The following is a 27907-nucleotide window of genomic DNA, read 5'->3' as shown; positions in this document are numbered from 1 at the left end:
TATAAGTATACATATCTTTGGTTAAGTTATCCCAGACAAATAAGCTTCATTGCACTTAATATGCTTTGTCAAACAGGACCAACTCCTCTGTGAGCTGTCATTTTACCATGTCGAGTTTGCGGGCGATAGCCTACCATGAATGCTTTCACTTTTAGTCAGATTACTAATAGCACTTGGATGGGGATGACGTGCTAGTGTAATATGAGACTGTATGTCGAGAAGTTAGCTTCGCGTGCTGCTTAAATAAGAAACCCTATGACTGAACGAAGCTCACATTTGTTCCCATGCAAATTATTGTTTACATCACTTTCACTCATATAATTCAGCCTACAATGCCATTTAAACACCAACTAATCTTCTACAATGCCATGGAAGCAAGTCACGATTGATTTAGTATACTCTGCGCCTACACCTTATCCACGGTAAAATGTTGCCACCTTTTTTGCCCATCCGTATCATGAAAAGAAGCAGTAACTGCAGCTCTGTAGTGACATGCAAATAGTACTTTTTATTTCGTACGGTCGCGTTGCGCAACCTAAAGCAGTTGCAATGCTCAGTGCTTCTGTAATATATATATATATATATATATGTGTGTGTGTGTGTGTGTGTGTGTGTGTGTGTGTGTGTGTGTGTGTGTGTGTGTGTGTGTGTGTGTGTGTGTGTAGAGCGAGATACCAGCCCAGCAGCAAGGACGCCAAACCAACACGGCTGCAGCGTGCTCTTTTGTCGTGTAAAATGTCCCCAACAATAGAAGCTAGAGGCCTCATTCACACAGCCGTCAAACGTTCGATAATGTCACTATAAGGACACCGGATTCCATCTGGGGAGAAGGTTTCTGTCACCTTATGTTCAACAACAGGTCGCTGGTGACGTAGAGCGGTGCTCTACGTTTCTGTCGCCAGCACGGTGATGGAGCGCGGCCCCAACAAAATGGACCAATCAGAAATTAAGATGTCGCTAAATAAATCAATTTTTCAAAGCTGAAGCTGGCAGCTGCAGCGGCTAGGCGATAGGCTGCACAAATATCACCGTCACCGCTTTTGGTTGGTGTTGGAGTGTTGGCAATGTAATATAAAACAACTTGTTCTTAGTTTATGCAAGCATTGCACCAGCACAACATTATTTAACTGATTCAGTGCATAATGAATGTCGTATTTCTCTAGATTTAGGCGAACGTGGCAGCGGTCAGTAAACACTGCACGAAATCGTGCTGCTGTCGACGTCACCACCGCCATCGCCAATTCGCGCACTGCTCCGTTGCGCCTGCTGTACATTGTATTGACGTCACGGTGACGGCGCGGAACGTTTAACGGCTTTTGAATGAGGTCTTAAAAAAAACATAATGACGGAGTATATGGATCGCCTATTTGACGTGAAATCTTTTCAGGAAAATTCATAGCATCAATTGTATTCAACAGATTAGGATACTACGTGAATGAACAAGTAGTATTACACGGAGCTCTGCTTCGACGAGCTGTCAATCTATTGGAGTGATGTTCCATAGTTAGACGCGTGTCTGTGACAGACGCCCGGAGGGGAATGACAGAGCTTAAGTATGGAACATACGGCGACGAGGCTTGACGATTGCAGCAGACATGTGACAGCTGTCTTGAGCAGACGTCGCTTGAGCAAGACTCGCAGTAGCAGTCGACCTTTTCCTTGCGCTGTTTGCACCTGCGAACATATGAGGACCTCAAACTAACTTCAGGTGTTTGAAGATATGTCTCCGTAGTGAAGACTCTTGTAATAAATGCTTCCTAATAAACAATTAATTTGCTAGTGCAGTTTCAAAAGCAGGACCGAAAGAAGTGCAGCACGTAGTTGGCTATATATTTATCAAGCATAGTTCGCAATAATTGAAGCATAATTGTCTAATTTGTGCAATCTGGCAAAAAAAAGATTAGATTATCCCACTCTAGTGGCCCTTGGCTAGCTTGATTTTTACGAACCTATTATTAGAAATGCGATCATTAAAATGACACTGGGAAACACAACTTTTGCAGATTTCCAAATATAGCAATTGCGTGCTTGTCTCCTTTCCCGAAGCAAATTTGTCCTCTTAATTCAAAGTTTTGGTACCTCTTAACAATCAGCAATTCCGACCTGAATACCCATGCTTCAGATAAAAAAAAACATATGACACTGTCGCCTATAGGTATTCGTAAGAGAATAAATTGATTAGCCAATTCAAATACTTAAAGGTGCAGCTATCGTAGTTAGCTGGAAAATTATTCCGCGATAGAACTTCGGTTAGGGCTGGTTGGTACGTGCTATTTTGAAGGTGAACAATTCAGCGCAAAACCCAGGACAACCCACAAAGAATACACGAAACAAGTATGGTCTCTCTCTAACAACTCCGGACCAGTGCTCGTCTCGTCTCTTTGTGGATTGTCTTGGGTATTGCGTTGAATTTTTCACCTTCGAAATAATTCCTCGAACCTAGGCGCAAAAACATCAAGATATGCACGCTCACTTTCTTGAAGTCTTTCACAGTCTGAATGGACGTAGCCAGCCGCAACGGTAACCTGGACAAATATGGAAATAAGCAAGACTGCTTATCAAGCAAGAGCAGGAAATAGGTCAATAGGAAGGTGGAGACGAAGTATTTGACGGTTTCCAAACATTTTGTATTTTTTATACTCCGGCGTCGTCATCGCAAACTCGCATATCAATAATCACATAGAAAATACAGACAACTTGGCTATATTGAAGGAAGGCGTTCTATAAGAGTTCTTATGGTGAACCTCGTCCAATCCTTTCTCGTGGATACGTGCCATATGTTGAGTCAACTACAACAACGAGAACAGCAAGAAATATCTTTACAGCTAACGTTTTGACAAGGAGAATTGCATTTGTCAGAGAGACGAAGAACCGACTCAGACAAGACGCCCTGCCGGAACTGTGCCGGCAGCGACATCGCTTTCTTCGACAACTCCTGATCGCGTATGATCAGAGCATTTCTAACCAGCAGAATTGTTCCACAATTGAGCAGAGTTATCTGAACCAAAAAAGCGAAATTATGCATGCGTAGAGTCCCACGGCCAATACTATCCGTATGTGTGCTTCTATAATCCTTTTCTGACGAGCGTTGCCTGCAGGCAATATACCAGAAAAATTTCTCTCTCTTGCTTAGTTTCGTTATTGCGCACGAACATTCTTAAAACTGTCTTCGGCTAACACTCAGTGAAAGGCAGCAAGCGTCATTTGTTGGGTTAGAACTGGAACACAGGATGAGGAAGGAGGAGATTTGCACGCAATTCATGATGCTCGGAGGAGAGACAGAGGGATGAGCGGTCTCCGACTGCAGTGGCGTGACACGCGTAACGTAAAGCGAATGAAATGTCCACCTATGAACCTCACATCACGAGAGCTGTCTGTAAAAATTCCAAGCGAGGCCATAGCTGGGTTGGGGTGAAGACCAGTTCCAGTTTTCTGCCTGGTGTTTTCCCCTGTCCCTGAAAAAGCTTCCGCAAAATATTTCTTTCTCTTTTAGTTGATTACGCTTATCAATGAGGTGTTTTGCACATTAAGATAACATTTTCTTTTCCTTCTGGTGTTTGTATGTGCCACCATGAAAGGGTTGACTAAGTAAAATATTCTGGCTCCCTAATAATCAGCATGCCGTCAATCAGCGCCTATCATTTTATGTGTGTTACCGACATTTCACTGTTCATAGCAGTTCAATTATCTTCCACACAAAACTGCTATAAAGCTTCAAGCCATAAAAACGATCAACAAAAATCTACTGTTCATTCTCGGCAGTCGCTATAGATATTGCTACCCTCTCTACAGTGACTACGGATTGCCGGTTACGCAGATATCTCTAGCCGTAAACGAAAATGGGAGAACCACTGTTCATTACAGGAAATGATGAGTAGGAGCGTTGGCTAGACGGTTTAAAGCTTTTTCGTCTTAAGACACACAATGATGTCAATGCGCAAAGGAAGTGCGCGGAAGTGCATGGTCCGTGCACTCCACGTGTGCGTGTGTTTGCGCACGTATGCAGGCGTGTGTGTGTGCGACATCAGCCATAGTAATCTCTTTCGATAATGGGGCTCGAGAAATGCAACTCATTGCGCGCATGTTACCATTATTGGCTCTGAAAAGCCGGCTGAAACAAACGGCCGGGACTAACGACAATGGCACCCGTGCAACAAAAACGTAGCCGTGTAACTGTAATGTGTTTCATCCCCTTTCCTCACTAAAAGTTTAACGATGTCAGAGCACCAGAACAGGACTGAAGAATTGCAGGTCACCGAACGTTTCCGAGTAGTTGCCGTAACGACAGATAGCATAGCTATTGGGAATCAAATAATATTACTCACTTGTCCTCTTTCTTCAAGTGGAGCATGGAGAAAAATGCATTCCAGTAGTCTCGGCGCAAGCTGCCAAGCGGAGTATTCTTTTGCACTGAAAAGAAACAAGATCAGACAGGGGAATTTAGCGAAGCCACTTACTGTCTAAGCTGTTTGCAATATTTTATCGTTATGGTACCTCAAACTGCGACACACACTTTTCGAAGAGTCGCACCAAGACACTACAACTGAGCTAAAGCTTGTTTCAACTTCGCCCGAAAAGGGCCTGCATTGGAGCTTTAGCCTCTGAGACATGCCGTAGATGAACGGCCTGTCTATAGTACTGCGATGGCTCGCAGCATAACTAGAGGACAGTGAATCTTCGAATCGACGTTACATAATATATCCGCAGAGGGCAAGCAACACGGTAAAATAGCAGGCAACAGTTGGCGCTCTTACGATTGCCCGAACTTTAGAGCACCGCATTGCCATCAACACTGGAAATTACTCCAGGTACATGCCTTCAGCACACCCACAACGTTAAGCAAGGGGAACTTTTGTGCTCTAGTTTCAGTAAAGTAATGCCAAGAAGCACAATTGCCGCATAGTTTGAATGTACTGCCGCTCGAATGCGTCGTTATAAATTATGTGATTTTAAGGGGCAAAACTGCGATGTAATTATGGGACATGCCGTAGTTGGCGACTCCGGACCACTTGGGGTTCTTCAGCGTGCACCTAAATCTAAGCACACGGGCGTTTTCGCCTTTCGACCCCATCGAAATGCGGCCGCAGTGGCCGGGATTTGATCCCGCGATATCGTGCTTAGCAGCCCAACACTATAGCCATTAAGCAACTACAGCGGGTGTTGCGTCGTTGCGACGAGTATTCATGCCAGACAGGTATATATCACATTTACGAGCTGGTGCATTCACACTTAGAGAGCATTTTTTCACAATCGTACCTGTCTTCACCGTTGCCTCATGACTGGAAATCAGCAAAGATTATTCCTATCCACAAAGTTGGCAAAACTCCAGATCCTTTTAACTACAGGCCCATATCGATTACCTCAGTACCGTCAAAAATTATGGAGCACATCATGTTTTATTACCTTGTCAACTTTCTTGAAGAAAATTATTCTTTCTCTAACAGTCAACATGGCTTTCGCAAATTCTTTTCTCGTGAGACTCAGCTCGTAACTTTCACTAATGACTTACATGTATATCTTGATAGCGGTTTTTTGACTGATTGCATATTTTTGGATTTTTCTGAAGCTTTTGACAAGGTCAAACTTGTACTGCTAATACACAAACTAAGCGCACTCAACATTGACCCGGGACTACTCAGCTGGATCCAATCGTTCCTTTCGTCTCGTTCCCAATTTGTTGTAACTAATGACTCCACATCTAACGCGGCTCCATTTGAATCCGGTGTTCCACAAGGATCTGTTCTTGGTCCTCTTTTATTTTTAATATGTATTAACGATTTACCAGATATCATTTCCTCACAAATTTGTTTATTCGGTGACGACTGTTTTATATATCGAAAAATAACTAATGCATCTGATATAGCTACCCTTCAATCCGATTTAAACAGCATATCTAATTGGTGCCTCACTTGGTGCATGGAACTCAACATTAATAAATGCAAATCTATGCGGATTTCTCGTTCTAACACAACTCGCCCTGCCTAAGCCCTTAATGACTGCCCCCTTCAATCCGTTACATGCTATCGTTATCTTCGCATTCATATAACTAGTGATTTTTCTTGGAAGTAGCATGTACCATATATATTATCTAACGCTGACCGCTCCTTAGGATATTTCAAGAGAAATTTTTCACTTGCGCCAGTTGTATTAAAACGGCTGTTGTACACGACATACGTCCGCCCCCAATTAGAATATGCCTCATCCGTTTGGGATCCTCATCAGATCACATTAATTAACGAAACTGAATCAGTGGAAAATCGCTCTGTTCGTTTCACCTTAGCTAACAACCATCGCACTGCTAATGTTACATTAATGAACAGTACCCTTCAAATCCCATTATTATCTCTTCGCAGAAAAGAATCACGCATTTCCCTTTTTTCGTAAAATCTACTACCACAATGCAGATCTTCGCCCTCTTTGGATCCAACCTGCGCCTTATTATTCGGCTCGTCGTGGCCACTCACATAAAGTTAACGTACCTCGCCATTACACCGTCGCGTGCTCACAATCATTCCTTCCTAGGACTTCACTGGACTGTAATAATCTGCCTACATCATTCGTAAGCATCAGTGACCCCACTCGTTTTAAGAATGCACTAATCAACATAAAATAATGTATGGTGGCAAATGACATACTTATGTACTTATTCGTGAACATTGTCTGCTTGCTAAAGTGTACACTTCCTGTATTTTCATGTTATGTAAGTCTCTGTTATTTGCTATGAATGGATTACTAGTTTTTCGTATTGCTTTTGTTCCTTGGAAATTTCTTGAACTAATCCTGTATTTTTTACTCTTGAAATGTATTCTCGCCCCTCCCCTCTGCAATGTACAATTATGTACATTGAGGGAATCACAAATAAATAAATAACTAACTAAATATACAAAACTACCAGGGAAAGAAGTATGTTACCACAGGGAGTCAAACACTGGACCACAGCTTCATTGGCCGACAAATTTCTTCAGCCCCGCCACTGAAGCTGGCCAATTCGCTTTTCCGGTTGTCGCATAACAACTTCCTAAAAACTGTTTGGGTCCTTGCCGCATTATTTTTACTGATTTCTATGTCTCAAAGGCCGATTCTTCTGCGCCTTACGTACATTGTAGGCTAACCACTTGTCCTTAAACGCATTTAATGCCTAGTGCACCGCTTCCCAACGCCTCTTTCGCTAGAATAGCGAATCCTCTGTCACGCTGGTACTCGTCGACGTCAAAATGCGCTGCGGCACCTGCTCCGCCCGAATCTATGTGCAGGTTACCAGCTCGGACATGTCATGAGAGGAATTGACGCGTGTACGATAAGCAGCTCTGTACACATTTTAACCAATGAATTCTGAAGCGGCACAGCGAAACTAGCCTTATATATTCAGCGCCGGTACCGTGAACCTTTGTCCGCCGGTCAATTTCCTGTTCTTTCGCGGTTTCATCGACGGGGAAGGGTAGTAAAACCAGCTTTGCTATCCCAAGTGAAATTCCTTCCTCTCCCTTCTTATCAAAAAGTTGTAAAAAGCTTCACCAAGCCGCCATCCGTCTTCCGATCCCTTGATGAAAAAGGCAACGTGGTCGGGAAACGGCAGCTTAAATAAATATCACCTATTGGTTGGTTAAGTTAACTTCATCAAAAGTAGAACAACTATTTCTGCATTATGCCAATCGGAGTTTATGTTGCAAGTTCAAACACTGACTTCATGGCGGTTTCCAAAGTGCGTCATGCTTTAATCCGCTATATCATGCTACTCAGGAGTGAAAAAAAAATGTATCCTGTTCCTTGACAGTTCAGCTATGCTTCTGCGACATGATTTATGATTGTGAGACACACTGGCAAATGCGCTTTGCACAGATGGCTTTCAAAACACACTACACACTATTTGTTCTTCGATTCGACGAACACCTCGCAAGTCGCACCAATCACTCTTACTGAATTGCAGCGGAATACTATTTTACACTTCTCTCAATTCACTCAAAGTCCCCTCAAAGGGCTATAATCGATGTTCAGGAGTACCAGTATTTAGGTGTTGTCAACAGCCGACTGCAGCAGTGTTCAGCACTATGGCTAATGATATGCTAATATGTCTTGTGAAGGGTATAATTGACAATAGCGCAACAAAGGCAAAAGGTCAGTGTGGAAATAAAAAGGTCCTACGAAATACCACGTTACCGCCTGTGGAAGTTTAATACACGTATTCCGCAATGTGTTTACAACAACTTGCAGTTTTTTTCTTATTGTTTCTACATTTCAATTAAAAGAACAGTAAACTGTTTCTTTATTTCCAATATTTCTTCGAACACACTAAACATTTAAGCACCTTCAATGTACTAAGAGATGCAATTCAGTTGTCCCTGCGCTTTATACGCAGTTCAACACTGTTCTGGAATTCTTGCACACTCAAGATCTTAAAAGTTTACGTAGTTTTTGTTTTTATCTCCTAGGCCTCTTGAACACGCTTTCTTTTGAGCTTTCGTATAAGGTTTAGAGATAAGAAGTTGCGACGGGCACGATATGGGGAGTCCGGAGGGTTACGTGTAGTTGTGTAGTTGTCGCATTTCTCGAGAAATGGTGCATGTTCAATTCTGTGTGGGCGATAGAGTTTTAATAAGAAGCCGCTCTGTTGAGTTCGACAGATTGTGGCCGTTTTTGGCGAACCATATCATGCAATAAATAGCCTAGGCGCTTCAACGTAAATCATCTGGCTGACAATATTAGTTTGCGGTAGAAAATAGAAGTAAAACGATCCTCAACATTAAAGAAAGAAAAAGGAAAACAAAAGAGCCCTAAATGTTACGCATACACCTTGTTCTTTGACGACTTCCATCGCAAAACCGACGCAGGCTGTGAGAGACGCTACAAGGAAAGTAATGCAATGAGCAGTCGAAACTTTACACAAGGGCGCTGCTGCGTGAAGTAATGGGGATGATAGTGCAGTACGCGTGCTTAAAGACATGCGTCAGTACTACTTATATTTTATGTTTGTTACCTTTGGCTTCTTCATCATACATACATACATACATACATACATACATACATACATACATACATACATACATACATACATACATACATACATACATACATACATACATACATACATACATACATACATACATACATACATACATACATACATACATACATACATACATACATACATACATACATACATACATACATGTGGCTTAACGGCTACGGTGTTATGCAGCTAAGCATGAATTCGCAAGATGAAATCCCGGACTCGGTGGTCGCGTTTCGCTGAGCGTGAAATGCAGAAACGCAGTGTCCCGCGCTGGGCTCAATGGTACGCCATAAATAGGTTGTGCTCATTGGTATCCCGCTCTTTCCTTACAGCTTACCGTTCTGGCATCTTCCGTGCCGCTGCAATGTGAAGCGCGTTCCATCGTAACAGCACACACTTCTCAGTTCCAGGTGCAGCCTTGCTTGGCAACAGCTCGACAATCAACAGAAATGTGGCTGCGTGACGTCAACGACCAGTACTTCAAACAGCGTCCGTGCCCCGTGGCACCAGCGCCATCATCGCAACCCCAACTGCATGCTTGCTTCAACAAGGGTCATTGTTCGCGCTACTGGCAGCGCCCTAATCAAATGATCAAATAAATCTCGGAATCAACACTCCCTTCAGTGGGCTCGGTGGCATGTCAGCAATGGGTTATGCTCATTGGACTCCTGTTCTTTTCTTGCAAGTAAAAATCACTTCACTTTATTCTCGCGACGTACGCGTTATGCTGGTCTTGTACTGCAGCCGTGCCCACAACAAGGTTACGCGATAATTATAGATTGCGGTTCTGTTCTTTCTTTGTTGCTGCTTTTGGCAGGAGACGTTGAGGTAAATCCCCGTCCTACCGGTACTTTCTCCGCATCTCACGAGCACTGGATCTGGTAAAGGCTCTCGGCGAACTCAAGTGAGGACAGTCAAAGCTATTTATTTATTATTTATTTATATGTTACATACGGCAGAGAAATCTGGTCAAAGCAGGACGGGCAATACAATTTACAGAATATCTGTTTTACACAAAAGGGGAACAACAACAAGAAAAGACACATGATAGTACCAGAGGAAAGAACACAAAAAGACATAATCATTTCGTCATATAGTGCGCCATAAGGTTCTGTTAGGCTATTCGAGTGGGACACAGAACGCGGAAAAAAGGAAAACTTATGAATGTCTGTTCTTGCAAAGTAAGTGGTTAGAAAGTGTGTTTGCTAATTTCGGTACGTCTTGTGGCCAAAGGGGAAGGGGAAAGAAACTGTGTCTGATCAATAGGCATTTTACCGTTACGAAGTAAGTTAAAAAAATTCAAACGGCATTTTTTTCTTCTCGATTCAAGTAGCTCAATGTTGTTAGCTTTCATGAGCTCATTTGATTAAATCAAATGAGCTCCCCAAAAGCTAAACAAAGCATTAACGACCAAATACTTGACACCATCAAACAACGACTTTGTAAAATAGAAAAGCATTGTGGTTATTTTGCCGCTGTAAAAACTCAGGTCAAGAGCCTTGATACACTTGCTGAGAACTACGCTAACCAAATTGCTGCGTTAACCTTCTGTGTAGACGAGGCAGAGGACAGAGCACGCCGGCAAAATTTATCATTTTACGGGCTTGTCGATACAGACGGAGAAACTTGGGTACAGTCAGAAAAAAAAATAAACTAGTAGATTACTGCGCTTCTCATGTCCAGTTTACCGTCGAGACGCGAGGTATTGAACGCTCACACCGTCTTGGCACTTTCCGTTCTGAAAAAAAGCGTCCTGTGGCAGTTAAGTTCGCGCACTTATCCGAAAGAGAGCGTGTCTTAGTGGCAGGATGTAGAATTAAAGTTCCCGTATAAGCACTACAGAGGACTACTCGCTAAGCAATCGCTTTGCTTGTCAGCACTTAGTCGACTTCGGAAAAAGCCGAAATCTTTCGTTCAAACTACGCTATAACAAACTAATCATTGGGGACGATACGTACACATTCGAACGTACCAGTCAAAAGGCTCTCAAAGTCGAATCGTAGCAAGTGCGCTCTGCTTGCGAACATAACAAGCGAACTGATTTGTCGTTTTTTTTAGTAACATATGAAATGTTTTACATAAAGGTGACGTTCTAGGCAGTCCCACCGACTCATCCACATCCAAACCTAGTAACAGATACTGAAACCTGGCTAAACTGATCTACTGGTGACCAAGAGCTTCATTCTATTTTCGCTGAGTTTGATTTATTTCTACATGACCGCGAGAGAAAACCAAGTGGTGATGTTCTTATAGGCGCTCACCACCCCCTGCAGTGCGCCCGTGTAACTATTCCTTTCCATTTAGAAATCCTTTTCGTCAGTAGCAAGGCCGTGAGCCGGAACTTTCCTGTTCCGAAGTCTACCAAGGACGTTCGTAGTTTCGTAGGGCTGTGCTCATATTTCCGACGCTTTGTGAAGGATTTTGCGACCATCGCCCGTCCCCTTGCCGTCCTCTTGAAGAAAGACGCCCTATTTTCTTGGGGACCTGACCCTGCCGCATCTTTTTCGCAGCTCATTACTCTCCTTACCACGCCTCCAATTCTGGCCCATTTTGACCCGTCTGCTTCAACGGAAGTTCGAACTGATGCCAGTGGTCACGGCATAGGAGCAGTATTAGCACAACACCAGCGTGGACATGATCGCGTTATCGCCTATGCCAGCCGACTTCTATCACCCGCCGAGCGTAATTATTCAATCACAGAGCGCGAGTGCCTCGCTCTTGTGTGGGCTGTTGCCAAGTTTCGCCCATACTTGTACGGACGCCCCTTCTGTGTCATCACTGATCACCACGCGCTCTGCTGGCTATCCTCGCTCAAGGACCCCACGGGACGACTCGCTCGCTGGGCGTTACGCCTGCAAGAATATACCTTCTCCGTGGTATACAAGACGGGACGCTTGCACCAGGATGCCGATTATTTGTCCCGCTACCCGGTCGACGACCCGGCTGATGCGGACACCATCACTTGCGTTTTCTCTCTGTCCAAGTTGCTCGAAATCGGCAATGAGCAACGCCGCGATCCTTCCTTACGAGCCCTCATCGACCATCTAGAGTCAACGCCTGGCGACGCCTCTCTCCGGATGTTTCTCCTTAAGGAAGGGACACTATACCGCCGCAATCTCGATCCACACGGCCGTGACCTTCTGCTCGTAATTCCATCCCACTTGCGGTCGACTGTCCACCAACAACTTCACGACGCTCCCGTGGCTGGACACTTGGGCGTCTCGCGCACATACGACCGTGTACGCCGTCGCTTCTTTTGGCCGGGTCTCGCTCGCTCCGTGCGGCGCTACGTTGCCGCTTGTGAGCCCTGTCAGCGCCGGAAGAAGCCCTCCACACCTCCAGCTGGATGTCTTCAGCCGATCGACATCCCACCGGAACCCTTTTTCCGTGTTGGTCTCGACCTTCTTGGACCGTTCCCTCTCTCGGGCTCCGGAAATAAATGGGTCGCCGTCGCTACTGATTATGCTACGCGGTACGCAATCACCAGAGCCCTCCCGACAAGTTGTGCTACTGACGTTGCTGACTTTCTGCTCAATGACATCATTTTAGTGCACGGTGCCCCGCGCCAATTACTCACTGACCGTGGCCGCAGCTTTCTGTCGGCAGTCGTCGAGGACATCCTCCGCTCCTGCTCGACTAAGCACAAGTTCAGCACGTCCTACCACCCACAGACCAACGGCCTCACGGAGCGCCTCAACCGGACCATCACCGACATGCTATCCAAGTCCGTCGCGACCGACCACCACGACTGGGATCTTCACTTACCATATGTGACGTTCGCGTATAATTCATCGCGTCACGACACCGCCGGCTATTCACCATTCTATCTCCTATATGGCCGAGAACCCGCGTTGCCCTTGGACACATTGTTGCCCTCGGCCACACGTTCATCCACTGAATACGCCCGCGACGCGATCGCACACGCCGACCACGCGCGCCAGCTCGCCCGCACCCGTCTCGAGGCCTCGCAGGAGCATCAGAGACGCCTCTATGATTGCCACCATCGCGACGTACAATTTACTCCGGGTTCTCTGGTGCTCCTCTGGTCCCCCATTCGACGTGTGGGCCTTTCCGAAAAGCTGCTGTCCCGCTACACTGGCCCATACCGTGTGGTGCGACAAGTGACCGATGTCACGTATGAAGTCATCCCCGCCAGCCTCTCAGCGTCATCGTCGGCTGCAAGTGACATCGTTCACGTGGCGAGACTAAAGCCATATCACACACCTTCCGCCGCGGATGTGTAGATTAAGCACCGGGACGGCGCTTCTACTGCCGGGGGTGATGCTACGGAACAGCCGCCACAGTGTGGCTGCACTGAGGAGAAGGAAGACGACGTGGCCACCGCTTGATATAGCGTCGCCATCATTGCCACCGCTTGTCTACGTGTAAATATATTGTAGACTCGTACGTCAGCTACACGTAACAATATTTAAAGCTTGCTACCGTTCGCCAGACAGTGACTGCTCATTTACATCATTGTTTCAAGATGTATTAAGGTGTCTTCTCCGTATCCCAAGGCCGCTATTACTATATTAGTATATCTATTACTATATCGATCCCTTCTTTTCTCAAACAACCGTCGATTGGAACAATCTTCCGGTCAACCTCATTGTTCATGATTACCCTGCACGTTTTAAGTCAGCCATTGAACCACTTGCATGTTGCGTCATCCTCTTGCATTATCTGTAACATTTTCTTTAACATATTTCTGCCAGCGCCTTAATATTTTTATCGAGGTGTCTTCCTGTTTTTGCTTGCCGTGTTTCATAACTAGAAAATGTTACTGCCACTTTTTGTGCACACTACGTTCAATACTTGTAGTCTGTCATATTTTGTAAGTCTTGGCGTTTTTAGTTTATGCGGTTTCCAGTTTACTTAACTGTGAATGTGCAAAAGTTTTTAGCCTTTATGTTTTCTGCGTTGCTGTTTCTCTTTTAACTCGTTTCAGTGCTAACTACAGTGGTATTAAATTCCTACTAATTTGTGCGCTCATCCGCCCTTCATGTAAAACCCCTCCATGAGGGATAATTGAGGCATCGTAAATAAATAAATGAAATGATAATAATACAAATTGACAGCACGGTAAAGATTCCGTAGTGGTGAAAATTATCCCGGAATCTTGCGCTACCGAATTCCTCATTATAAATCGTAGTTTGGCACGCGAAACCCCCAGAAATCAATTAAAACACATACATACATACATACATACATACATACATACATACATACATACATACATACATACATACATACATACATACATACATACACACACACACACACACACACACACACACACACACACACACACACACACACACACACACGCACGCACACAAACCCTAGGATTGTGTCAATGAGCTCCGCAAGGCTACGCTCTTCGTGAACTTCGAAATTTCCACGCAGCGCAGTAGGTTTTCCCAGACAGGCCACAGAAGAAAATTTCGCGTCGATAAGAGTCATAAGACCAAGCCAGGTTATTAATAAATACCTTGGAGTCCCTTCCGGAAGATGAGTTCCAGTGTTGTGCAGAAAGGGAGCAGGAGGCCATTGGAGTCATCGATGGCCACCACAAGGCAATGGCGACGAAGCTCGAATATATGGTCTGTAAGAGAAGTGCATTGCGGCTAAAGCAAGACTGCAGGTACTAAATATTTGAGGTCACTGACTGTTAAGCTGCGTAATAAGCTGTACATCCGTTCGGTGTATACAATGTGATCTCTATAAAGATATTACTCTGTGCATAACTCTGTGAAGCTATGATGGTAAGGAATTACAGCGGTTCGGACGAACACAAATGTGATCCCATACATACATGACTATCTGAATGTTTAGCAGAAGTCTACGCGGAGCGCAGCCAGCGTTTCACTAAGCTCTTGTTTTGGACACTTTGAGGCAGGCACGTACCCAGGAATTTTTTTCGGGGGAGGGCGAGGGGCACCCAAGGTAACTTTTCTATGCAAATAAGGGGGTTACCTTTACTAATACAAATGTGAATAACGCCGGACATCCGTCATGAAGCCGGGTAAAACCGCAAAACAGAAATGAAATAAGGTGTATCTCACAGGTAGTACGCCTGTGAGAAACACTCCTTCTTTACTTGGCAAACAAGGAACCACATCGAATGGACTCGCGCAGTAAAGAAGCGCAGGAAGAACTCTGCCAAGAAGAAATAAACAAACGAAAGTGCAAAATAAAGATTTCTATCATCCTCATCAGCCTATTTATATCAGCTGCAGGACGAAGTCCTCTCCCTATAGTAGATTTCTAAGATGTCATCTTCTTCCGGCATGGAAGGTATAAACTCAAAAATCTTAAAATATACAGTAGTACCCTCTAGCACAGTTCTTTCTTGCTTGTTTCAACAGTCCCTCTCAACAGGGGACGTTCCATATGACTGTAATGTCGGTGCAGTTATACCTTTTTTTGAAGTCTGGCAATAAAAGCGCTGTTAAGAATTACCGTCCAATATCACTAACGAGCGTTCCCTGTAAGTTACTAGAACAGGTAATCTGTTCAAACATAGCAAATCACTTGGAAACTAACAAGTTCTTCTTTAAACATCAGCATCGTTCTAGAAAGGGACTATCATGTGAAACCCAACTTTTCGGATTGACTACGGATATTTTCCTAAACAGGGTACGGGCCCACAGACAGATTCCATTTTCAGAGGCTTCGCTAAGGCTTTCGATCGCGTTAGTCATTGCCGTCTTGTGGCTAAACGTTCATGCTTAAATATTGATTCGCCAACAGCATCTTGGATAAGGAATTTCTTGTCATTCCATAAGCAATTCACCGTCGTCGATAACTTTATTTCCAGTATCAGCGATGTAATATCTGCTGTCCACAAGCAAGCGTGCTCGGACCGTTACTTTTTCTGACTATGTTAACGACCTGCCATCCGAAATAACGTTATGCATTCACTTGTTCGCAGACGATTGTGTGATCTATCGTCAAGTCTACTCACCTTCCTATCACGTCGCTCTCTAACGAAATTTTGACCGTATTACTAACTGGTGCTCTTCTTGGCAAATGACGCTAAATACTGCTAAATGAAAACTAATCACATTCACCCGCAAAAAGGCACTTCCCGCTTTCAATTACTCACTGGATAAGAACCCCGTCACACGCACCAACTCATACAAGTACCTCGGCATTCTCCTTACACATAATCTGTCATGGTCTGCGCACATCGAAAAAGTAACTGCTAAAGCCTCACGTATGCTTGGTTATCCTAAACGTAACAGGCGTGATGCTCCTGCTCTCACCATACAAATCGCCTGTCAGACATTCGTGAAGCCACAACTGGAATTCACAGCCCCCATGTGGTCACTGCATCAAGCTTACCTAATCGCGACTCTCGAGTCAGTCCGAAACGGCACCGCCCGCTTCACTGTCAGAGATTATCACCGCGACTCTAGCGTGACTAGCATTAGGTGGTCTTTATCCCTCTCATGTTTTGAATGACGAAGAATCATAGCATTGTTTTGTATATTTCACAAGATATTCCATCTCACGCGCCCGTCCACCCTGCCGCTCACTCGTCCATCTCGTGCATCTGGGCGACTGCATAATCATCTCAGTTTCCAGCGTATCTTTGGCCGAACCAATGCTTTAAATTCTTCCGCGATACCACGTGCCATTCAGCATTGAAATGACCTACCAAATGACATAGTTGACATTCTTGACCTTCTATCCTTCAATGCACGCTTATGCATATTATTTCCATATTCATCAAAAATAAATCATACTGCGCACTTAAATAAATAATTTTAGTGAAGTTGTATAGTTTCTTTTGTTTGTTTTGTATTGCGTTAACATTGTTAGAGACTTGTTGATTCATCTTAAGCAGTTAACATTTCTAAAATTCCTAGGTACTCCTTTTTTGATACTTCAGACAGTCGTTTTGTTTAATTTATCGCGTTATTTGTATTGTTCGATGTTTGTTCTTTCATCTTTACTCGCTAACAATGCATAGTTTCTTTGTATTCCTATCCTTCTGCTAATTCCCTGTGAGTTAACTGCATAAATAAATGACGTGGTGGCATGGTTTTTAGTGTCACAAGTAAAACAAAAGCTACTCAGAGAAGAGTTTGATCTTTTGTCTTGTTTCTAGCTTTATTTTTCGTCTAATTGTGGTGCTAAAGAGCATACCTCAACATCAAATAAAATTTATGAGTCGTTCCACATTGTGTTGGATGAGGAGCGAAGCTGCGTAACACAGGGCAAACAGGCTTTCTATGTATACATTCGCGCAGAGGAAGGGACCGCCGCCCCGAGGAGCCGGAGGAAACTAGACCCACGTGACCTTGCGACGGCAACGCTCCCGCAGGAAAGCGGAAGGAGAGGAAAGTACATACACAAGAGCTAGGAATGCCAACAAAGAAAGGGCGGTGCGAACGTAGACACGGCCAACGCGATTGAAAGTGTAGCATCTGTTCTTATCAGCTTAATATCTGATACCAGTTCTATTTGCACGCAAGATATTAAACTTATTTTTGCAAGTTGGTGGAGCATGCTTGAAGCCTGCTTCACCTCCACCGCGGTTCGGCCTGGCATTACGCTATCTCCGGGATTGGTGCACGCTTTCTGCGCACGCGGAACAAAAATGTACGGAACAATAGCCCTAAACACCTTCGCTGTAAAAATAAAACAGAATATTTGCTGTATCTCATCAGTTCATCGTCAAGATAGATTATGGTTTTTCAAATTGAAACGAACGTTAATACTGATGATACTTAGTATTGTTTTTTTTTCATTAATATTTAACTGACTGTTTGCTCCAGTACTTACATAAATAAATGCTGTAGATGTGCCCTAATGCACATTATTGCATTTTAGTTGTTTTCTTTCGTATATGTCGAACTACTTTGGTGCAGACCACGCTTTTTGTAATGCATTCGAGTCCTTAAGGCTGCAATGAATGAAAATAGACGTAAGCGGCTGAGTACAGAGAGCACATCGCTGCGCATTGAGTGACGAGACAACAGGCGTTGATGTAGTGCTACATAAGTGTTAGCGCTACTGCTTCCCGTGTGTCAGTCACGAGCGCAAGGGGAACGGGCTCTATTGGGACGCCGGCACTTGGTGACACCTACTTTAGAGAAAAAAGTAACTTGTAATATCTTGTGGTTTTCTTCATTTCAATTATGTATATACACAACACGTTCCGCAAATGGAATGTGTTTCTTGCTCTAAACAAAGTAGCTCCAGTTTCTCTTTGCCGGACAGACGGGCGGATAGTTCATAAAGTTATTGACGTGGCTATTCAGTGGAACTTGCGCAACCGTCTGTGTTACGTGCTGAGGCAGTGCTAAATCCAATTCGACATATCTATAATTCGTGTCTTTCCTGACGACTTTGCTACATATAGATAGATAGCCGACCATAACGATGTCGCCTTTCTCCAGACTGATAGTTAGCGTGCACAACTGGTGCCGCGAGTGGCAAATGAATAAAATTTCCGGCAGAACCAATATCATGCTTAATATCGCCGTTATTGCTATTCCCATTTAAACAAAGTGTCGACACACCTTATTCCTACCGCCAAAGCACGTCATTTATAAGGCGTGTATGAACCTGCGCTCCTATCTGGCTCATTCCTCTAGACTCACTGCTCTCTCTAGCGGTGCTGTCATGAACTGGCGCGTGGAACATGCCTGAATATAGCTGGTGTTTCTACGAAAACATCAGGTAGTAGTTAAAAATAGCAGTTTTGAAGTAGAAGGATGGTTCCTTCCGATACTCGGCGTCAGTGGTGGTGGCCACGGTTGGACGGGTGATATGCGGTAATTGGTCACTAATTAAATACATATAAATAAATCAGTTTTCCGCTTTTCTTTACAATGGGTTCGTCTTAAATGCCAAATTTGTAAGGGGGCTGTACGTACAAGCGATATTAATATTTCGATCTCGAAAAATGTGATTGCCCGCTAAATTGTGGCATGATGTTTTTCGACTACCGGAGCGTACGAAACCGAAACTATTAGGTTATTCACAGGCGACGCGCCCCTCAAGGCGACGTTCGGTTTACGTCACCCGGCAGCGGGCAACCAGTGCGCGGCTGCATCGATGAGCACCGCGCCACAGCGCACTGGCTCTGACAAGCCCGTAGTACGCGTTAGTGAAGTAGGCGCTGTAGTGCGAGCATGCAACACGGACCGGCTGTATTACATGTTACGTACCATTTAGTACGCTACGCACATTTTGTAACCCTATTCGTCGTAACATATAACTTTGCCGCCCTATCAATGCCGCCTAAAGCAGGTATATTGCGTGTATTCTCAATTTTTGTGGAACAAAAGTTGCTAGTCCACCCATGATGCTTTAGTCGTAGTGATACAAACATCTCCTAAAGCACCTGCGCACTTGCCTCGGTATCCTTGCCAACTGCAGCTGGCCTGAATGATGGAACGTTCGTCCCAGATGCTGGACGAGCTAACGAAAGACAATGTCCTTTTTTGAGAAGAGATACTCGCATAATGCCTCATATACTTCGTTGCAACACCGCGAAATACCGAGTGCTACTCTGCGGCTTCACCTATGGCTCATTTGTTACGGCGGCGTCAAGCAACTCGCTGAATGAGGATGAAGCCACGACAAATTGTTTCAATAAATGCAAGCGCAATAATAGTTACTGCGTGCTGTTGATAAAATTATCATAACATAAAGATTTCAACGAAAGCGCGGAATAATTTGAATTTACCATAAGATAATTTAATTACAAAAGTTACCTTTGATGACGTTTGCACTTACAAACGCGTCTTGTGCATATATTTTAAGCTACATTCTCTAAAGAATTCGCACTCTTGCGTTAAAATCTTGGTTGAGTACAATGCTAAAAATTGTTCCTCTACAGTGCGATCACTGTAAACTGGTGCACGTGTGCGAATTGACGTAAAGAGTAGAAAACGAACATATAAAAAGTTACAAGATGCTCGGTTCGTTACTTGCACGCATACGTATCAAATTCTGCAAAAAAAAAACGAAAAGATAACAATAACAGTTATCACCTAGTGGCCTCTCGCCATCTTACGTTACTAGCAGTCTCCCATCCCGGAATGAAATATGAGAATCGGCTGAAAAATTTTGTACCTAGCCTTCGGAACAAGTGGTTAATAACCGCACGTGTGCTTCCAAGGCTTAAATGATGGTACATGCGATACGCTCACTGCGCAGTTACCTGACGCATGCGGGAAAAGGGGACACTCATCATCATTAGAATAATAATCATCATCATCAACCTATCTTAAGTACACTGCAGGACGAATGCCTCTCCGATCTCCAATTACCGTTGCGCTGCGCTAACCAATTCCAACTTGCGCCTCCAAATATCTTAATTTGATCACCCCACCTGGTCTTTTGCCGTCCTTGACAGGGTTTTCCTTCTCTTGGCACCCATTCTGTAACCCTAATACTCCACCGGTTATCTAACCCACGCATTACGTGCCCTACCAAACTCCATTTCTTTCTCTTAATGTCAATTAGAATATCGGGTATGCCCGTTTGCACTCAGATCCACAACGCTCTCTTCCTGTTTCTTAACGTTAAGCCTATCAGTCTTCCTTCCACCGCTATTTGACCGCAAGTTTTACGCGTATTGAGGGGAGAGGAGCGAGGGACACATCGCGCACCATGTGCATTCCCTCCACCCCAAACCTTTATGGGCGCCGGTATTGGGGGCGAGCTCCACCACTGTAAAAGGTGGCGCCCCCGTCAGCGTGACGCGCTAGGAGGGATCGCGTGGACACAGCGGCCGCGTCGGTTGCTTCGGAAGCGTCGAAGCGAGCTGAAAGCGAAAGTTTAAAGTCTCACCTACGCAGCGGTTCTGGTTTAGTGGGTAGGTTTTGCCGCTTCGGGTGTGTTCTTGACAACACTTGAAAGCGCTATAATAGGCAATGGCTGCCTTTGAAGGCGTCCAGCATGGTGGCCTAGTGCTCGGTGCAGCAGCACCGGCCGAACGCAAGGGACACCGGTGCCAGCGTTCACACGTGCCCGCAGGACAAGAAGCTGCGAGAAGCTTAGATCGCGAAACTTGGTACCGGCAAGCAGCCACCGGCTACAACACAGGCGTGCAGCAAACACTTCAGCGAGGAAGATTTCTGAAACGCCGTCGGGGTTGCGATATTGGGTGCGTAGCATGCAGAAAGCGCGCACTCACGCGCTCGCCGGCGCGCGCTGCCCGCCTAACGTCATGAAGCTTTTGTCTGTGAAATTGTTGATGCTAAATACTGGCAAGTTCACTGGAATGGAAGGGCGACAGCATGGCATATGCTCATGATTGTGTAGCACGAAACAATGAAATGTACTGGATTAAGAAAAAAAAAAGCAGCCGGTAATTGCTCGTTGACAAGACCGATAAACATACAGTGCACGCAACTTGACGAATAATTATATTAAAACGTCCAAGTCTATTGAAGAAAGAAAAGATTGAATCGTCTCCATTGTACATCACAACTCACCGTCGTAAGCGTGGAAGTTCGTAGTTATACGACATTATTTTCAAACTGCTCTGACAGTGCCTGCGCAACAATGGTTGCATGGGTACTGTCAATTACTCACATGCTTCGGCCTAAAGCTCACGGCACGGTGCGAAAACGCGCCCACAGCGACACATGCATGCAGACCCGCAGTCGATCACCACGAACCCGTGCGATCACTGCATCGAAGCTTCATTCTATTATGCGCCATTTGATTGTAGAGCCAGCTTTGTACAAGAACACATTTCACATAGTTCGCTCCAAGAAATTGCCGACCTTTCACGCAAGAAGCCAGTTAGGGTGACTGCATCGCGGAGACCACCAGCAGTGGGCGTTCACTCTACCTATTCGGTAAAGAGATAGTGTCTGCAAACCATTCTGCGCTTTCTGTTTGCCCAAACCTATTATTTTAACAGCAAAAAAAAACTTCCGTCGTTTCGAGAGTATTTACAGAAATGTCCAGGAGGGCTCCCGCATGGTGTTTTTATTGAGCGCCGCCAGCCAAACCTATGAGGAGCGCGCCGCGTTATCCCTCATACTACGCAAGCGAGGTGCTTCCAACAGATGGCGACTCCGTATGCTCTCGATCCGAATACTTAGCACAAAAACACCCCCCTCTTTCTCATTTCCAAAACGATTCTTGACTTCGCCGGTGATACAAGACGTGAAGCTAATATGCAATGATGCCAAGTAAGACATACTTCTTTGTTATTGAGGTCAGCTCTGGATAAATAATGATAATTGATTTTACGATAAACTTTATATCTCCTATAAGAAAAAAAAGGAGATGGAGAAAAACTTGCTGCTCTTGATAGCCAATTCCGCAAGATGTCCTAGAAGTTGTTGTGGTTGTTGTTCTCTTGTTTTAATGCGAAAGCTTCATACGCCCAGTTATGCGAAAGTGCGACATTGAATTCGGCGGCATGACCAAATAAAATGATGGTACCGAAAAACGACCGACGGTAAAGAGCACAAACGCATAAAAAACTACTCGGATTGACGACCAATTTCCTAGGGAGGTTCCTGTAAACAAAGTAAATTAATGCCTTCGGAAAGGAAATTGGGTAAATTTCTGTCTAAATGGCAGTCGAACCAGGGCCTCCGGGGCACAATACGAGCACGCTTCCCTAATGCCGCGGCGGCTCCCCGGTTCCGATTGGCTAAATCTGTGCCTAGTGCATGCGTCGTTGCACACGTCACGTCGCAGCCATCTGGCGCACTAGACGTGTGGCCTAGTGCGTACGTCGTTGGGCACGTGACGGCGCAGCCAAGGAGTAGGAGGTGGTGCCATGGCATAATTGTATAAAATGAGCGTATTCAATAAACTTTAATGTCCTATTGAACGCCGCTGAGCGGGCCTTGGAGTTATGAACTCCTTGCGAGCAAGCAAGCGCGTTAAGACGCTTGACTCGTTTTCATGTGGCCTTCAAAAAGTGCAGTTAAAACCCAGGGGCGAGCTTGCACGGGCAACGAAAGCGCAGAAAAAAAAACATTTCACCAAATGAACTATACTGCTCTCGCGATCCTACACGTAGGATGTCTTTGGTGTGCATGCCGAATTTGTTTACAAACCCTCTTTATTCAGGCGACACTTTATCGCTTCTCCACAATAAATTATTTACTTCTTTCCTATACGTTAGGTCTTCACTATATGATATTTCATCACCCGCTGTTACACAACAGACTTACTTTCCTGCCTCCGTATGTATTGCCCAGGCTAGATCATATTCATAAGGTCGACATTGCAAGATACATATCCTGCGCTTTCCTGCAGTCATTTGTACCGCGCACTTCCGTTGAGTAGAGTCACCTTCCCAGCTCGACGATTATCATCGCAGATCACCAATTATTCAAGAGCGTCATAGCCAACACTGTATAACCATGAACCCTCTTCACATTGGTCAACCTGTACTCATGAACGCCATAGCTAATTTTGTATATCTAGGTGCCATTTGTTATTTAATTTTGCATATACATTATTCTGCTTCATTACCTCCAGTTCGGTTAAATTTACCCGTTTTGCTTGTAACCACTCCCCTCCGTAATGCCATAATGATCCTTAGGGTACCTAAATAAATACACACATAAACAACTAACTAAATAAGTAAATAAATAAATAAGTAAATACGCAAACGGATAAATAAACAAAAAGTTCGATTTTAGTACATTCTGCTTTCACTGCTTCTCGGCCTTCATAAGTGTGTCATAGCACGATGTAAACCCTTCGGTTTCGTGGTTGTTTTCCATCCCTGCACAGCCAGTGTCATTATCTGGCCAAACTTGACGCCTAGAACCGCATGACAGAGGATATTAGACTGCTTTCTCGTCGTATAAGCATTACAGTGATTAAGACTAGTGTGAGCAAGATTACAGCGCAAGTAGCCGATAACATGGTTTACTGATTTTGTAATTTAGTAATTAGATCGAACTTGACAAGTCATGGCGGATATGAACACATAAGTATTTCAGGTGTTAGTGAGAGTTAGGACTTGTCTATAAAGATAATAGGTTGATACTACACTGCTAGGAAGGCAGTGGAAGGACCTCACTAATGTAAGGTTAGTAATGCGACGCTCAGGAACAAAATTGTTAGCAAGAGATGTATTTTTACGAGTCATAATTGCAGGTGAGCAGTAGGTTGGGCCAAAGGACTGTGCCATGGGTTGCACCAGATACGTGTGCCAATTAGCGCACAAGGACTGTTGTTTATCTTTAATAAATCATCAAATTCATTTTAGAATCGAAGGGTGTACAGATTTCGGTGTGCAAACTTATGCAGTAACCAAACACAGAAATTTTATCAAGACAGAGAAAAATTCAAATAAAGAATAACAAATTCGAGTAGAGTTTACGCGATCCTGGTTTACAAGTCTTAGAAAGGTGGCCACATTTCAGTATATAAGATGTTCCATAAATCTACAACTATTTCTAGTGGTGCATGTGGCCATGTAAGTGATTGTAGGTGAATAATTGCCTTTTAAAATTGCAAGAATAATTTCGCAATCAGCTAATTATCTGAAACGTATCCGCTAGCAAGTGGCAGCTTAAAGATGTGGCATAAAATGTAGCTGCGGTTGTGTTTAGTAAAAAAAATTTAAAATATGACCAGTAAGGCGTGTTGCTTCCATGATCAATTGTGCTAATTTGAAAATGACACACATGGTAAAGAATCCGCTTGGGATGTAATTTTCGGACATCTTAGTGGCCAAATCAAACCAGAAAAATGTCGAAAGGTGGCAGTCACCGAACAGCAAGTGGCTGTAATGTCTGTAAGCAGCCGTGGTAAATATGGTGGAAATATAGCTTAAATTGTGCATTTCTTTATGAAAATGTTGGCAACAAGACCACTATATTATCGGCGTTTGTGCACAAAGGATAGCAGTAGATGCATGACAATCAGTTGTGCTGCCACTGAGTTACAACAGACCTCGACGTCAAGACTAACTAGAAACCCATGCCACTCAGTATCTGATGTTTTGCTCGTGAGAGGCTCATACGTAAGCGCTCTTAATTCCGGTCTCATTTTTCGTCTCTTCATATTATATATTTACACTGCAACACCAGCATCTACTAAGCTAAGAAAGAAATACGTGCCGGCTGATTTAGCTGGAGAACTGAAGACACCATGTGCTATCTGTACTAACCCTTTTTGTAGCCTATATGAACTTAACCGAAAGAGAAAACGCTATATGAATATGAACACGTCGAACATACTGATAGGGCCGAAGCTTTCTACGCACATAATCTTACTGTCTATTCGGCTTTCATGTAAATGCCAATTAGGATGGCATAAGGCGAACTAAGGTGTTGAGCATTTTCCTTTACATGGGAAAAAGAGATGTAGCGCTTCCCATAAGACTATTTCGGCAAAGCTAGGTGATTTCGATAGAAGACAACTATCAGTAGTGTAAAAGTGTCGTTACATGGTCACCAGAAGAATTGCAGCAATTAATGCACTTGCGTTTGTAGAATTTGTCCATGCAGCAATCAGAAAGATGAAAAATATTAATAAATTTGTTTACAGCCCATCTCACCCTTCTATAATTGCTCGTCTTCTTCTCCGTGTTTTTGTGCTTGCCTATTCGAATAGCACACATTCTTGTTTACATGTTCATGTTTTCGTGTTGCTGTTGCTCCTGTGTGCGTGTATGTGTGTATGCGAGTTCTTGATTTTGCAACTGCCCAAAAACTAGTAAATCTTTTGCGAACATTTATTTAGTGGGGACATTAAAAATTGTTTTCCACATGAACATTGGGAATACTGTTTCTTTACTCTCTTTCCTTTTTCAGTCATGTTGGTGGGATGACTAATATGAACACAACTATCATGTCCCACAACAGGAGCAGCTGGCGCCACGTAGGGGTGTCAAAGAGTCCTTATTTACAGATAGTTAAAAACAAAAGGGTTAAGAAAGCGAAACCCCTCGTCAAGGGCTCCACCGCGATTAAAGCATGAAATAATGACCAATGGCCTGGTGAAGACCTTCTTCTAGAATGCATCCTTTACTGACGAGTCCGATTGGGTCCGTCATGGCGGAAAGCTTGTCTTCCCTCGAACACCACTGGACGGCCTACTTACTGACTCGCAGCCTTTTCAATTACATTGAGGATTAGTAAGGACAGCTCATCCTTTCACAGCGTGTGGTACACTTCAGAGAATGAGGACGCGCGGAACTGGATTCAGTAACGCTACGAAAGACGGTATTAATTGCCTCCAAGCTAAGAATCGATGCCATGACCTAACATAAGGAGGAAGAGCCAGCGCGGTTTCATCACTAGACAGCTTGATCCCTTGAATTCTTTTATCAAGCAGTGAAAGCAGGCCCGACATGCAGTAAGTGCGGCCTTAATCCTATCCGTGCGTCAATTATTCCCTTTCCTTTTCGTCTGTCTAAACAAACAGAGAGAGGAGTGGGGAAGAAAAACTGCCATTTGTCCGCTTGACCAGACGGCTGCCCACGCTACAAGTACTCACAAAGCACAGCAACATGAATACGCATGATTACTTCGAAATAGAAGTACCAAAATACTTCATATAATAGCATATCACCGGGCAACTTATAGGTAATCACAATATGATGACGTGTTACAAAATTTCAAGTACTTTTTAATTCTTTATATATAAAAAAACAATCGAACACTGGCGTCTTTCCGTAGGCTGAGATGTGAATTATTAATATTCCACACCGTCGATAATTAGTCAAAGTGTAGTTTCTTTTAACAGTCCTGGCGCAATTTCACACAAAGGTTTCATTCTCACTTCATCTCATCTTATTTCAGCATTCTTTCTTTTTTACAACAAACGAATCACTTAATAGCAGTCTAGGGTAAACTGATTTTCAAGCGCTCCATATGCTCAGCATATTAAAGAGAGAAAAAAAAATATAAACGAAACAAAAGGAAACCGTGTCTGCGCCAGCACTCTATGACCATTTGAACGGTTCCACAATATGTTCTTGTGAATTTAATGGAACTGCGCTCACACATGGAAGGATGCTGTTTTTAATCGCAGATGATTCGCTAACTTACCTCGTGTTTTACTAGAAAAGGCAATAAATGTGACGCAACGTGGATGAATAGGCATAGATTACTTGTTTATTTTGTGGCTTCATAGTTGTGCGAACTTTTCGTCCCAGCCACACAACAGATCTACTTATTTACCACAATCTGTCGTCTCGTGCGAGTGTTTACAGATGCCGTTAGCTGGTCAACTAAGCCTTCAGGTTTCTGAGCCAAAACAGGGCCTCCTCGACAGTGTACTCACCTTTGAGCTGCTTCAGCAGCGGGTCGCTCACGGACATGTTTGCGCCTTGATCATATCTCCACGTTCTCTTCTCGTGAGCAATAAATTCGCCTGGAGCTGGGTCACCTGTCTTTTGTCTGCTGCGAGGGTGGTGGCGAGGAGGTAGCGTCGTCTGCTCGAGATCGAGTTGAACTTTCCAATTTAGGTGCACCAGACGACGTGCTGCAGCCGCACTTCACAGGCCACCAAGAGCGAGGTATGTTTTAAGAGCTGTGTCACTTCGCACTCTGAGTTATCACTCTATTTCGAGCTATGCTGCTATTTCACATCACGGCTCCCTCTACGAGAAGGATCTGCCATCCTTATGTAGCACCTCTGTATACGTGCACAAAAAAAGTTCACTGCGTAGTCCTCTTCGAGCACGGAACTTCATTTTTGCGCGCAAGAAGACGTGGCCGCTTGCGCACACTCAAACTTCTGCCGACGCTGCACGCAAATAGTGCGGCGCGCAAGTGGCTTAATCACGCAGCTGTTCCCGATGAACAGCTGCGCGAGAAACGCCGGCGTTGCGTTGCCTGCTCGCTGCAGTTGCCGCCTGTGCAAAAGTAAGTAACATAAACAGAATGAAAAAAAAATAAAAAAATAGAACGCGTCGCACTTCGGCGAGCATGCGTG

General features: G+C 44.2%; 1 protein-coding gene and 1 pseudogene across 2 annotated transcripts in view; one reads left to right on the top strand and one right to left on the bottom strand.

Annotated features, from left to right (window-relative positions):
• The window catches only part of LOC142564092 (uncharacterized), a 96721-nt gene extending 69106 nt beyond the window's left edge, over nucleotides 1-27615 (bottom strand). The window contains exons 1-5 of one of the 2 annotated variants that reach the window (XM_075674937.1): nucleotides 27254-27615; nucleotides 14502-14615; nucleotides 4326-4410; nucleotides 2474-2525; nucleotides 1567-1674 (exon numbers count right to left, since the gene is read on the bottom strand). In XM_075674937.1, coding sequence (XP_075531052.1) covers nucleotides 1567-1674; nucleotides 2474-2525; nucleotides 4326-4410; nucleotides 14502-14615; nucleotides 27254-27290 — 396 coding nt within the window. In that variant the 5' untranslated portion in view covers nucleotides 27291-27615. The remainder of the gene's footprint in view (nucleotides 1-1566; nucleotides 1675-2473; nucleotides 2526-4325; nucleotides 4411-14501; nucleotides 14616-27253) is intronic. The other variant, XM_075674936.1, reaches the window with a different exon arrangement.
• On the top strand, nucleotides 17424-17599 carry LOC142565067 (U2 spliceosomal RNA; annotated as a pseudogene).
• Nucleotides 27616-27907: the final 292 nt, after the last annotated feature.

Source organism: Dermacentor variabilis, chromosome 11 (assembly GCF_050947875.1).
Source record: "Dermacentor variabilis isolate Ectoservices chromosome 11, ASM5094787v1, whole genome shotgun sequence".
Lineage (NCBI taxonomy): Eukaryota > Metazoa > Arthropoda > Arachnida > Ixodida > Ixodidae > Dermacentor > Dermacentor variabilis.
This window is presented reverse-complemented; position numbering and strand designations above follow the sequence as displayed.